Source organism: Crocuta crocuta, unplaced genomic scaffold (assembly GCF_008692635.1).
Source record: "Crocuta crocuta isolate KB4526 unplaced genomic scaffold, BGI_CrCroc_1.0 scaffold64, whole genome shotgun sequence".
Lineage (NCBI taxonomy): Eukaryota > Metazoa > Chordata > Mammalia > Carnivora > Hyaenidae > Crocuta > Crocuta crocuta.
The window spans coordinates 4799144-4811759 of NW_027530640.1; the positions used below are offsets into that span (position 1 = coordinate 4799144).

General features: G+C 36.5%; 1 protein-coding gene across 5 annotated transcripts in view; it reads right to left on the bottom strand.

The window, feature by feature from the left end:
- RAPGEF6 (Rap guanine nucleotide exchange factor 6) overlaps window positions 1-12616 on the bottom strand; it is a 201739-nt gene that overhangs the window by 170622 nt on the left and 18501 nt on the right. For 4 of the 5 annotated variants that reach the window (XM_077768584.1, XM_077768583.1, XM_077768587.1 and 1 more), the window contains exons 2-4: window positions 9530-9600; window positions 7139-7195; window positions 2317-2400 (exon numbers count right to left, since the gene is read on the bottom strand). In XM_077768584.1, the coding sequence (XP_077624710.1) occupies window positions 2317-2400; window positions 7139-7195; window positions 9530-9600 (212 nt within the window). The remainder of the gene's footprint in view (window positions 1-2316; window positions 2401-7138; window positions 7196-9529; window positions 9601-12616) is intronic. The other variant, XM_077768585.1, reaches the window with a different exon arrangement.

Consider the following 12616-nt stretch of genomic DNA (forward strand, 5'->3'; position numbering starts at 1 on the left):
CTCTATAGAATGAGCCAGCCAGGTGCCTCCAGAAATGGCCTTTAAATGACTAAAGAAACTTCTATAATCATGTTTACTGTGACGTTCATGATGGTTACATTAATGTGACCCATGAGCTTGTTTAAAATCTCACACATTTCTCATATATTTCTATTACACTTCAAGTTTATTTATTTTGACAGAAACAGACTGTGAGAGTAGGGGAGGGGGCAGAGAGTGAGGAGGGAGAAAGAGAGAATTCCAAGCAGGCTCCATGCTGCCAGTGCACAACTCAAACTCATGAAACTGAGATCATGACCTGAGCCTAAACCAAGAGTTGGACACTTAATTGACTAAGCCACCCAGGCATCCCCATTTCTATCACCTATTAAAAAATTAAGCTTTGTCGTCTTTTTAAAAAAATGTTTATTTATTCTGAGAAAGAAAGAGCACACGTGTGAGCAGGTAAGAGGCAGAGAAAGAGAAGTAAATATAAAATCCTGATGTGGGGCTTGATCTTACAGACTGTGAGATGATGACCTGAGCCAACATCAAAAGTTGGATGTTTAACTGTTTAACCGACTGAGCCATCCAGACACCCCAAACTTCCTTGTCTTGATCACTAATGGTGAATTATTGTGGCTGATTACTGACTACAGAAAGTCTTAACAAATTCGTGACCATTCATCACAGTAGGCAAAAGTGAGGAAATATTTAAAAGAAAAATACTAATGTTCCAAAAACTTAATTGTAATCTCTATCATTCCAGTTTATTCTGTTTCAGTGACTAACTCATCCCAAATTCATTGATATGAGTCTCAGAAACACAGTGGGGGAAAAAACAACAGCCAAAAGCCTGAGATTAACCAAGAACTACTCTGCATTTTATTTGTAAAAATAGCATATGCTTTGTTTGAGTCTACTGGTTAAAGAAGCATGGACTTCATTAAACCAAAGGCCAACCATGAAAAGTTTCAGGACTCTAAGACGGGAATTTAAAAATAGCATCAAAAATTAGATGACCCCTACCATCTATCAAATAGATTATATCCCCTGATACTTAAATTTAACAGTTTTGTAACTAATAGTTACAATTAAAAGTCTTACTTTAAAAGTCTAAAAATCTCTTCTAAAAACATTACTGGAAAAAGTCACTAAAAACATTACATTTTTATGCCACCATTTTTTTTTGAGAGAGCACACAGTGCCCCAATGTGACCAAATTTTACTTTTAGGTTTTTTTTTAAATGTTTTAAATTAATTTATTTTTGAGAGAGGGAGAGAGACAGAATGAGCAGGGGAGGAACAGAGAGAGAGGGAGACACAGAATCCAAACCACGCTCCAGGCTCCAAGCTGTCAACACTGAGCCTGATGTGGGGCTTAAACTCATGGACTGCAAGATCAAGACCTGAGCCAAAGTCAGACACTCAAATGACTGAGCCACTCAAGCACTCCCCCCAATGTCACCAAATTTTAATACGAAGCTTCCAAATATTAAGATTTGCTAACAGAACAAATTCTAGAAGAACATCACATCTGACCATTTTTCCAACCAACTTTCTCTTCTTTTACCTATTAATTATGATGGTGATAATTAACAATGACTTATCACAGGCAGGTCCTAGTATAAAAGCTGTATACATATTAACTCATTTATTCCTCAAAAGAAACCTATGAAATAGGTTCTATTATTGTCCCCATTTTATAAATGGAGAGTCATCACGTAATTTTCCCAAGAAATAATGGAACAAAGACATGAACTCAAGCAGTTTGGCTCTGGAGTGTGAATGTTTACAGACTTCTGTTGAGAGCTTTCAGTACTAGAGCTTGTGATAAAACCTCAAAGAGACACTTAAGTAGGTACTATTATTATACTCATTATACAGACAAGGAAATTAAAATTGTACAATATCATACCAACAGTAAATGATAAACCGAGATTTTAACCTCGTTTGCCATACTCTAAAAACCATTTTCTTAACTAATAAAATAGATCACCCACTATAGCCATTAATATCAGAAACAAATCCAAAACCCATCAGATAAATCAAATCAAAGCCCATATAAAACTAAAGATCAAATCAAAGTTAAGATACTATGTCAAGATGTAGAGTACACCCTCAGAAATATGAAACACAGGTTATTTCCTATGATTTCCAATAGTACCAGCAAGCAAACACATTTATAAAACATATCACCTAATGAGAGAAAATACACATTATGAAACAGTTTAAAGGTAAAACTTTACATGTAACAGTTTAACATGAGAGAGTAAATCAATAGCTGTAATGTGAACTTTGCCTGCTATGTACTCTAAGCAGGAAATGTAAACATACCTGCAAGGAGGCAAGACCATGGAGTCTTTCATAAGCACAGATCCAGAAAGCAGGATATACCAACATCTGGCAACAGTTTCTGAACTGTTCAAGTAAATATATGAGTAAATAAATACACACATTTCACTTGTATATGATTTCAATACAAAATACATAATATGAAATATAATCTAATAATATTACAAATAATTAAAAATTAATGGAATTTTAGGACATATTGCTGTTGCTAAAAAAATGTACCGACTTATACAGACTATGGTGACATGGAAAAAGTGTGTAATCAGTATCTTATGATACAGACTTCAGAAAAATATGTTTATTAGCTCAATCTAATATTAATTTGATTATCAGCTTCACATTCTTCATTTCTGTGTAGTGGCTCATAACATGTGATGAAGATTAAAACTTAAAACACTGTACTACATGTGCATATCATAAAACCTAAGCTGATAACTTATGTATATTAAAGACAGTATTTGGAATTGGCAAGCACATCAGTGTTGTATCTTCACTGTCAACCATAAAGTGAACCATAATCTGTTTCTTTTAAATTTTATTCTAACATACATAAAATACCTTTTATATGTGTTTCAGGGATAAAAGAATACCAGATGACTTAAGTCAGCATTTTAGCTGAGTTAAACCTCTAATGGAAACCCAAAATCTTGTTAGATCTTAGTGTGTAAACTAATCTTTCTGTCCTCTCAAATATCTTTTTTTTACCATACCTAAGGCTTTAATTAATTCCAGTGCGTAGGAAATTTTAATATCTGTTAAAAAAAAAATCATTGCTCGGACATGGAGAACTGTTGATCTATCTATCTGTCTTTTTGACATGTCAATTTGAATGTCTAACAGAAAAGTGAAACTCCACAAAACCTACCTATCATTTCCTTCAAGTTTTGACAGTTTTCTCTGCCCTCAATGAATACTGCTATCCTCCTACAAGAAATCTAGGCTTCCGAAACATTCCACACAGCACCCAGGGTAAGGTTTCTAGGTCAATCCTAACGCTCACCATGAAAAAGAAAAATTTTTGTCAACTTCCCAATAGATGCTTCAAAGTTCTTTTTAATTTCTTCCAATCTTCAATGAGGCAAGACGTAAATGGCTGCAAATCTCCTAGTTAAGGTTCCTTGTTTAGAAACTCTACTTCCTTACTCTTGTGAAATATGACTTACAAAGTCAAGAAGGAATAAAATCAAAGAAACGGTCCAGCCCAAATTAAGACAGAACAAACTTATAATTGGATGCCATGACAAGCTTCCAATTTTTATCTCACTTAGCTAAAGTGGTCACAAAGTTGTCAGTAAATTCAATTATAAATGTAGAAAATCCTGAATTTCACTCCTACCACAAAGAGAACCATGCCAGCCCATGAACAAGAAACTGTTCAGACCTTACGAAAAATTTCACTCTTAGAGCATGGTGTGGCAATGCATTTGGACAAGTAAACCCAAGTAAAGTAAAATGCTTTAATGTTGGCCATTTTATCTCCTTTCTCTGGGCAAACAAAGGAATCCAAGAATGAACTAGTACAGAGAAGGAAGGCATACTTAATCTTGTCAGATCTTTTATCTTCAAAGGCTTCAGATGCTCCTAAGCTAAAGACCAAAATACACTTAAGATGCCTTCCACGTGATTCTCCAGGATCTTCTGTTGCTGTTTCTTCTTTCCTCAAGGTGCTTGCACACACTGCTTTACTCACACTTTTTCTACCATGCTGCTTAAGATCAACTATACACACTCTTTTCTCTGCCTTCACCCATCTCTGAATTTAAATTCTTTAGTTAACTTCTGCATCCTTTTTTTATGATCTTATTATTAACCAGATACAGAGTTGTGTAAGTCTTCATATTTTTTAAGTAGTGCTGTGGCATCTGGGTGGCATGTGACTCTTGATCTTGGCCTCAGGTCATGATCTCACAGTTTTTGAGATCCAGCTCTGGGCTAAGAGCAGAGAGCCTGCTTGGGATTCTCTCTCCCCCTCTCTCTGCCCCTCCCCCACTCAGTCTCTGCCTCTCTCTCTCTAAATAAACAAACTTAAAACACAAAAGTTTTGAGATAAAATTTAAATACCATAAATCCACCCATTTTAAGTGCAATCTGCAGGAAAATCGAAACAATTGTGGAAAGATCACACAGTCCAGTTTTAGAATACTTCTTTGGGGACACCTGGGTGGCTCAGTCGGTTAAGTGTCCGACTTCAGCTCAGGTGATGATCTTACGGCTCATGACTTCGAGCCCCACATGCTGACAGCTCAGAGCCTGGAGCCTGCTTCAGATTCTGTGTTTCCCTCTCTCTCTGCCTCTTCCCTATTAATACTCTGTCTCTGTCTCCTTTGAAAATAAATGAACATTAAAAACTTAAAAAAAAAAAAAACCCAGAACACTTCTTTGTATTCCTAACCAATAATCTGCTGTCTGTATAGATCTGGCTTCCCTGGGGGACCCTGGGTGGCTCAGTCGGTTAAGCATCTAAAATTGGCTCAGGTCATGATCACACGGTTCCTGGGTTCAAGCGCGTCATCCGGCTCTGTGCTAACAGCTAGCTCAGAGAATGAAGCCTGTGTCAGATTCTGTGTCTCCCTCTCTCTTTGACCCTGCCCTGTTCACGCTGTCTCTCTCTCTCTCAGAAATGAATAAAAAAACATTAAGAAAAAAAAAAAGATTTGGCTTTCCTAGAGAGTTCATATAAATGGGATCATGTGATGTGTGGAGGTTGTCTTGCTTCTTCCACTTGGCATGTTTTTGAGGTTTATCCATGTTGTATTATAAATCTATGTTGCCTTTATTCCTTTTAACTGCCAGATAATATTACATTATACAGATACATGACATTTTATTTATCCATTCATTATACATTTTGTTTCCAGTTTTAAGCTGGAAATACCAATAGTACTACAAAGAACATCTGTTTACTGTCTTTGTACGCACGTGTTTTTATTTCTCTAATATAAATAAGTAAAAGTAGAATTACTAGGTCAAGTGGTAAAACTCTGACTTTCTGGGAAACTGTCAAACTATTTCCTACAATGGCTATACTATTTAACATCCACACCACCAACATATGAGGATTCCAGGTGTTACTGTATCAGTGCCAATACTTGTTACTGTCTACATTTTTAAGGTAGCTATTCAAATGGTTACAGAGCGACATCTTATTAATTTCTGATGTGCTAATTCTGTATAGTGTAAGCTAAATGTAAGTCTATATTAACTTTTTGTAAGTAAATACTCAACAGAGCATTATTTCCTGAAAAAAAAAAACATGCTGACCTCCTTGAAATGCTTTAGCACATTCATCATAAATAAATGGTTCATTGGTGGTTGGTTCCTTTTTAATCCTCAATCATATTATACCCACAATATGCAAAGATCTTAGCTGGAGACCATTAAAAACAACTGTTCATAAATACAAAAGTTTACTTCTAGCCTCTCAATTCTGTTCCAATGATGTATTCATCTATTTTTTTTGATAGCATTTAAATATGTGTAACTTTTAATTAGTTTTCTCTACTTGACAACTAAGCAATAAGCTCAATAAAAACACACAATGTTGTCTCCCCACCATTCTATGCCAAGGTAAGCATAAATATAGCAGAGAAAAATTTAATAATAAATGGATCAACAAATAGAGGAAGACAGCCACTAAAAGTCCTATGAATAGAGCTTAATGCTTTAAAAAATGGTAATTATAACATGTTGGTAATGAAACATTTTAAAGTCAGTACCATCCCAATATACCTGGTGAATCTATATAATAAAACAAGTCACTACTGCCAAAAATTTTAGAAGGAAACAGGGAAGAATAGTTTCATCATCTTGAGAAAGGGACTTTTTTAAACAGGACATGAAAAGCACTAATCACAAGAGAAAAACTTTGCAAGTCAGAAATTTCTACTCTTCAAAAGATGCCTTTAACAGAATGAAAAGGCAAGCCACAGAGTGGGAGAAGATACATTCAAGTATCTTAACAAGGGGAAAGGATATAGAAATTCATAAACAATTTCTACTAATCGACAGAAATACTACAGAAAACCTAATTAAAAACTGGTTAAAAATTCAAATCAGGTTTCATAAAAGAGCTACCCAAATAGCCTACAAAAACATGAAAATCATTTATCATTAATAAGAAGGGAAATGTAAAATAAAATCACAATGAGGTAACAAAATGAAGTATGTGAGCCAGAATCTAATGTCAGTCTCTCCTAAATTTGATCACACGCATTTCCTATAATTCTACTCCTAAGAATATGCCCTTAAATGTTCAGGAATGACTATATAAGAGAACAAAGAGGCATGAAGAAAATTTACATAGAAACTTCATTATTCACAATAGAAAAAAAAAAACTGGAAACAACCCTAGTATCTATCAGCAGTAGAAAGGATAAATGATTGTGTTATTTTTACACAGAGTGTAAAGCAATGCAAAAAGGCTAATGCAAAAACATGGAAGAATCTTAGACATATGTCAACCCTGACCAAAAGACTATTATTTATGTGGACTTCAAAAAGAGGTAAAACTAATTTACGGTGACAGAAGTCAGAAATAGAAATAGATCACCTTTCCAAGGGAGCTGACTAGAGCTTCAGGAGAGCAGATCTGTTCTCTATGTTCAACTGGGTATTAGTTATTAATACATAATATTGTATGTATTTATTAAACTTCACTGTACTGTAAACCTTTCGTGCACCTTCTATTTCAGTTTATGAATAAATTTCAATCTGCTCTAAAGAAATTCCGATTCAAATGAATTTCAGTGCTAAAAGTCAAAATTTAAATATTAAAGCTACTAGTTTTAGTTAAGGAAATACTTACCAAAAAAGAATCTGATTGCCACTGTATCTCTCATAGCGTGCTCTTGCAGACATTAATCTAACATATTAAAAAAGAAAAGTCAAAAATTTAAAGACTATTTTAGGTTTAAAAATAGTGTTATAATTACATACTTGAATAGAAAATGATCATACTACCACTAACTTCTTCACTCAACTATAAGAATTTAGAAATAGAGGCATCAAGGGGCGCCTGGGTGGCTTAGTTGGTTAAGCATCCGACTTTTGCTTAGGTCATGATCTCGCAGTTCGTGGGTTCGAGCCCCGTGTCGGGCTCTGTGCTGACAGCCAGCTCAGAGCCTGGAGCCTGTTTCAGTCTGTGACTCCCTCTCTCTCTGACCCTCCCCTGCTCCTGCTCTCTCTCTCCCCTTGAAATAAATAAAACATTTAAAAAAAAAAAAAAGAAAAGAAAAGAAATAGAGACATCAAATGCAGTATTTTCAAAAGCATCCATTGGATAATAATACGTGGCAACAAACAGAATTCTCTTATGTATACTCTAAAACCTGCCAATTCACACTGCACAACTTTCCTTTTCTATAATGGACAAGTACACATTTGTCTGATTCTCTACTGAATCCTCATGTTTACAAATTACTGGTAGAAGCCACGCCTGGGAGGCTCAGTCAGTTAAGCTTCCAACTTTTGGCTCGGGTCATGATCTCACGGCTTTTGAGTTTGAGCGCCATGTCAGGGATCTGTGCCGACAGCTCAGAGCCTAGAGCCTGCTTCAGATTCTGTGTCTCCCTCTCTCTCTGCTCCTTCCTCACTCATGCTCTGTCTCTCTCTCTCTCTCTCTCAAAAATAAACATTAAAAAAATTAAAAAAGAAATTACGGGTAGAGGGGCACCTGGGTAGCTCAAAACAGTTGACTGTCTCATTCTTGATTTTGGCTCAGGTCAGGATCATGAGATCACACCCTACACTAGGCTCCATGCTTGAGATTGTCTCTCTCTCTGTCTCTCTATCTGCCCTCTCCCCACTTCATGCTCTTTCTCTCAAAAATAAAAATAAAAGAAATTACTGACAGAGGCATACACACAAATCTGTTGAATATGTAAACATTAAAAAATATATATAATATTAAATGCATTAAAAATGCTTTTAGTATTACTAAATGCTATAGTTTTCAACATTCTTCTTCCATACATATGCTGACATCTGAATTATGTTATACGTAAAATAGAAAATAATAAACCCAGAGGCACCTGGGTGGCTCAGTTGGTTAAGCATCACCTCAGGTCATGGTTGACTTTGGCTCAGGTCATAATCTCATGGTTTGTGAGCTCAAGCCCCATGTGTGCACTGTTAGCGTAGAGCCTCCTTGGGATTTTCTCCCTCTCTGCCCCTTTCCCTCTCACACTCACTCTATCAATCTCTATCAAAATAAATAAACATTAAAGAGAGGGAGGGAGGGAGGAAGGAAGACTCACTCACTCACTCACTCTAACAATTATAGTGTAGCAATCTGGTTTCTTAACCAGAAACTTAAAGAATGGCCAGAGAAAGTAACAGATAAGTCAGCCATGGAAGGAAAACACACTTTAAATTTTATATGCAAAGTTACAATAGTAAGTGCTTTACAAAATTCAAAAGTGTTTTTATAAATGTAATGACAATGACATAGGTAGGAGGAAAGAAAACTTATTTTACAGAATAGGAAAATGATGCTCAGAAAGTTTATGGGTTTTGTTCACAGAGGCTCATACCAAATCCAAAGTCGTTATCCTTCCACTTCACACAACAATACATCATTACCTTGCCCCTCCTAAACAAGGGGGACCTAATAAATATCAAAAAGAACTACAGAAAGTAAACAGCTTTATTTTCTTTTTTTTTTTTATAAATTTTTTTTTAATGTTTTATTTATTTCTAGGAGAGAGAGAGAGACAGTGTGAGCAGGGGAGGGTCAGAGAGAGAGGGAATCACAGACTCTGAAACAGGCTCCAGGCTCTGAGCTGGCAGTCAACACAGAGCCCGACGCGGGGCTCAAACCCACGAACCGCGAGATCATGACTTAAGTGAAAGTCGGACGCTTAACCGACTAAGCCACTCAGGCACTCCAACAGCTTTATTTTCACTAGCTAGCAGTACTGAACAACACTGTTTTGCTTTAGGTAGTTATTCTCATGTTACCCTCAAAACACTATTACAAAGATAGTACTATTGTCCCTATTTTATGGAGACAAAAGTATAGCTTACATGTTAAGATTTGCTCATGGTTCCACAGCTAAGAAAAACTGTGATGAGAAAGTAGAAATTGCTATGCTTATCCTAAAAAAGCCCCCAAATCATGTGGCCCCTACAAAAATCTATCCAAACTCATTTGAAAAACTCCATAGCACCAGCTTTTAAAACACAGCATCACACTTACCGAAGCTGATGTTCCCTGAGATTTGAGAGTATTTCCATTCCATGAAGATAAGAATAAATAGTATTTAAATCCTGGAGAACAGAAAAAAAAAAAAAAAACTAGATTATTTTTCAAATATGTTTTTCAAAATATCTTAACATCCCACAATTCTGATATTAAGCAATCATTTATGATAGAATTGTTAACTATAGGAAGACTAATAAAATCTGAATTAAAATAAATGTGAAAAGGTAGAGAAGAGTTACCTCCACTTCAGTAGGGCTGATCCTCAATGCCAGAAATCAAAAACTCGTTATTTCATATGAAAGTCTATTTCATTTCTAAACAGATGTACCCCTTCTTGCTCAATGACATCCAACTATTCAAAAAGAATTATCATATCATCCTAAGTATTGTAATTATTATCTTCTCCAGATTATGCAGTTTCACTATTGGTAGGTTCCAGATTTTTTGTTTTTGTTTTTTGTTTTAGACAGAGAGAGAGCAAGCAGGGGAGAGGGAAGAGATGGAGAGGGACAGAGGGAAATAGAATCTCAAGCAGATTGCATACTCAGTGCAGAGTCCAACACAGGGCCTGATCCCACGAGCCTGGGATCAAGATCTGAGTCAAAATCAAGAGCAAGCAACTCAAATGACTGGGCCACCCGGACATCCCTGCAGGTTCCAGATCTTTAAAAGTACCCTAGCCGACCTTCTCTAGACATGACCTTGTCAACATTCTGCCTAAATATGACTTACTAAAAAATCTCTTTCTAAAGAGGCTCAAAGTGGTATTAATCAACAACTAAATAAACAAACAAACAAAAGTCCAGTGGGACAACCCTATTGCTCACTCTGTGAAAGAGGAAGGGCACCTTTCTCTAGGCCTTATTCAGGTAACCAGGTATTAAAAGTCCCAGGATGATATGGTAAAACCTCAGCTAAGAGGAGAAACACATTAAACGGAGAATGTGGGAGCAGTCCAAAGTCCTGACAGAATGGTGTACTTTACCATTTATGCAGAATGCTGGTGCACAGTGACTGTAAACAAGCTTAAATTCTCTATATAAAATAAACCTCCTTATTCTCTTGTAAGTAACAGTGCCTTTATGCCAGACAGACCGCTCCCAAACACAGCCTTTCTGCTTTGATGGGCAATTGGCCAAGAGAATTATCAGATGACAGAGAAGAAAAAGACCTCAGCCAACTTCTATTTTAATGGGTTAGTAAGAAAATATGGAGCCACTAAGTAAAACAGCAATAATCTTTGATTCCAAAAATTACAAGTATCAATTAACCATGACGGCGTCAATGACCACACATATCTCTTATGTGTGAAATTCTTGCGAAAAAGGAAGTGAATTCGATTTTTATTGATATATAAAGGATAAATTCAAAGAGAAAACCCTAACAAATGAGGAAGGTCTATAAAATTCGTGAAGACAAAAGATGGAGTAGTGATAAGGTAAACTCTACTTCCAAAGATAAGTATTTATAAGTATTAGGATGTTTGCCAATAGGACCTTAACACCCCCGCAGCACCTGGGTGGCTCAGTTGGTTAAGCGTCAGACTTCGGCTCAGGTCATGATCTCACAGTTTGTGGGTTCGAGCCCCATGTCGGGCTCTGTGCTGACAGCTAGCTCAGAGCCTGGAGCCTGTTTCGGATTCTGTGTCTCCCTCTCTCTCTGACCCTCCCCTGCTCATGCTGTCTCTCTCAGAAATAAATAAGACATTAAAAAAATTTTTAAAAAATGAAAAAAAAGAAGAGCACCAAGGCATCAGATACGTAAACAAGGTATTCTTAGAACAGCGTAGCTACTAAATGAATGGAACTAAAAGAATGATTCCAGTTGCGGTTCTGTGAAGAACTAACTTCCCAGCCAGAACCTTCTGAACTGAGGTAATAAATAGCATCCTGACAAAAGTATGGCCCACAGTGAACTCACTGAGCCTACAGACCCATCTAATAATAGTCCCTCTCCACTACTTGTGTTTATAATTAGAATGTACGTACTTGTTAGTTAGAATAGCCCCCATAACAGGTCCATGACCTATGTGGTAAAAGCGGTCGCAGTGCCAAAAGCCAACCAGAAATCTCTGAAACTGCCCATTCTCTAGAACAAGATAGTAAATAAATGACAATACTGCTTCCAGAGAGAAAAGGGATAACAAAGACTAGTGCTACCAGTAAAGATTTAAAGTACTTGGGGTGGAGGGGGTCTATCTCCTATATCATCTTCAGAAAGCAGACATATATTTAAAAAATGACTGTAGGCTGCCAGAGACTTAACCAAATGCCAACCAGTATTCTCCATATAACACTGTTTGTAGAACTTATTAAGCCATAGGTACTGATTTGGTGACTATATTCTTTTCCATTTAAATTACAAAAAAATTATCAGAAACACTTTGCATTCGTGTGGGACATTAACTTACAGTTTTCCTTAGAACTATTTTAAGTCTCTTACTCTCTACCATAATAAAATCTGAAACTATCTAGACCTTCTGACCCATTACATAGATGATATCTTGCTGAAGAGACAGAATGAACAAGAGAATAACCAAGAGGAGGCTGGTACCCTGGAGTCCTTGATAACATGCAAATCCTCCAGAAAGCGGGCAATAATTTCTATCAGGAGGCAAAAACCTACCACTTTAATGCTTTTAGGTGCGCAGTGATCATAGGCATTTCAGGACATCTACTGACAAACTGTTGGGACTTCAACTTTAGGTCAAAATAGAGTAAGGGGGAGGAGGACTTATCTTCCACAGTAAACTAAAGATCAAAATGAATATATGAAATACATTTTTCATGAGGTAAGACATCAGGAAACAAAAGACATTTTAACACCTGACAAGGGACAAACAAATGAAGTGATTCATATGATGATACCTTACTGTCCACCGATATCTTTAGTTCAGGAGAAGGAGCTGGCAGTCTAGGAATTACAAAGTGGCTAGAGTTTGCAGAACACGAGAGTGTTACTCAGAAATAAATTAGGTTCTGGAAACCTACGGAAGATGTCCTTAGGGTAGTGATCATCCTATCATGCTCTTAATGACTGAGCTAGCCAGATGCCCTGGTTATCTTGGGTCATTTTTATACC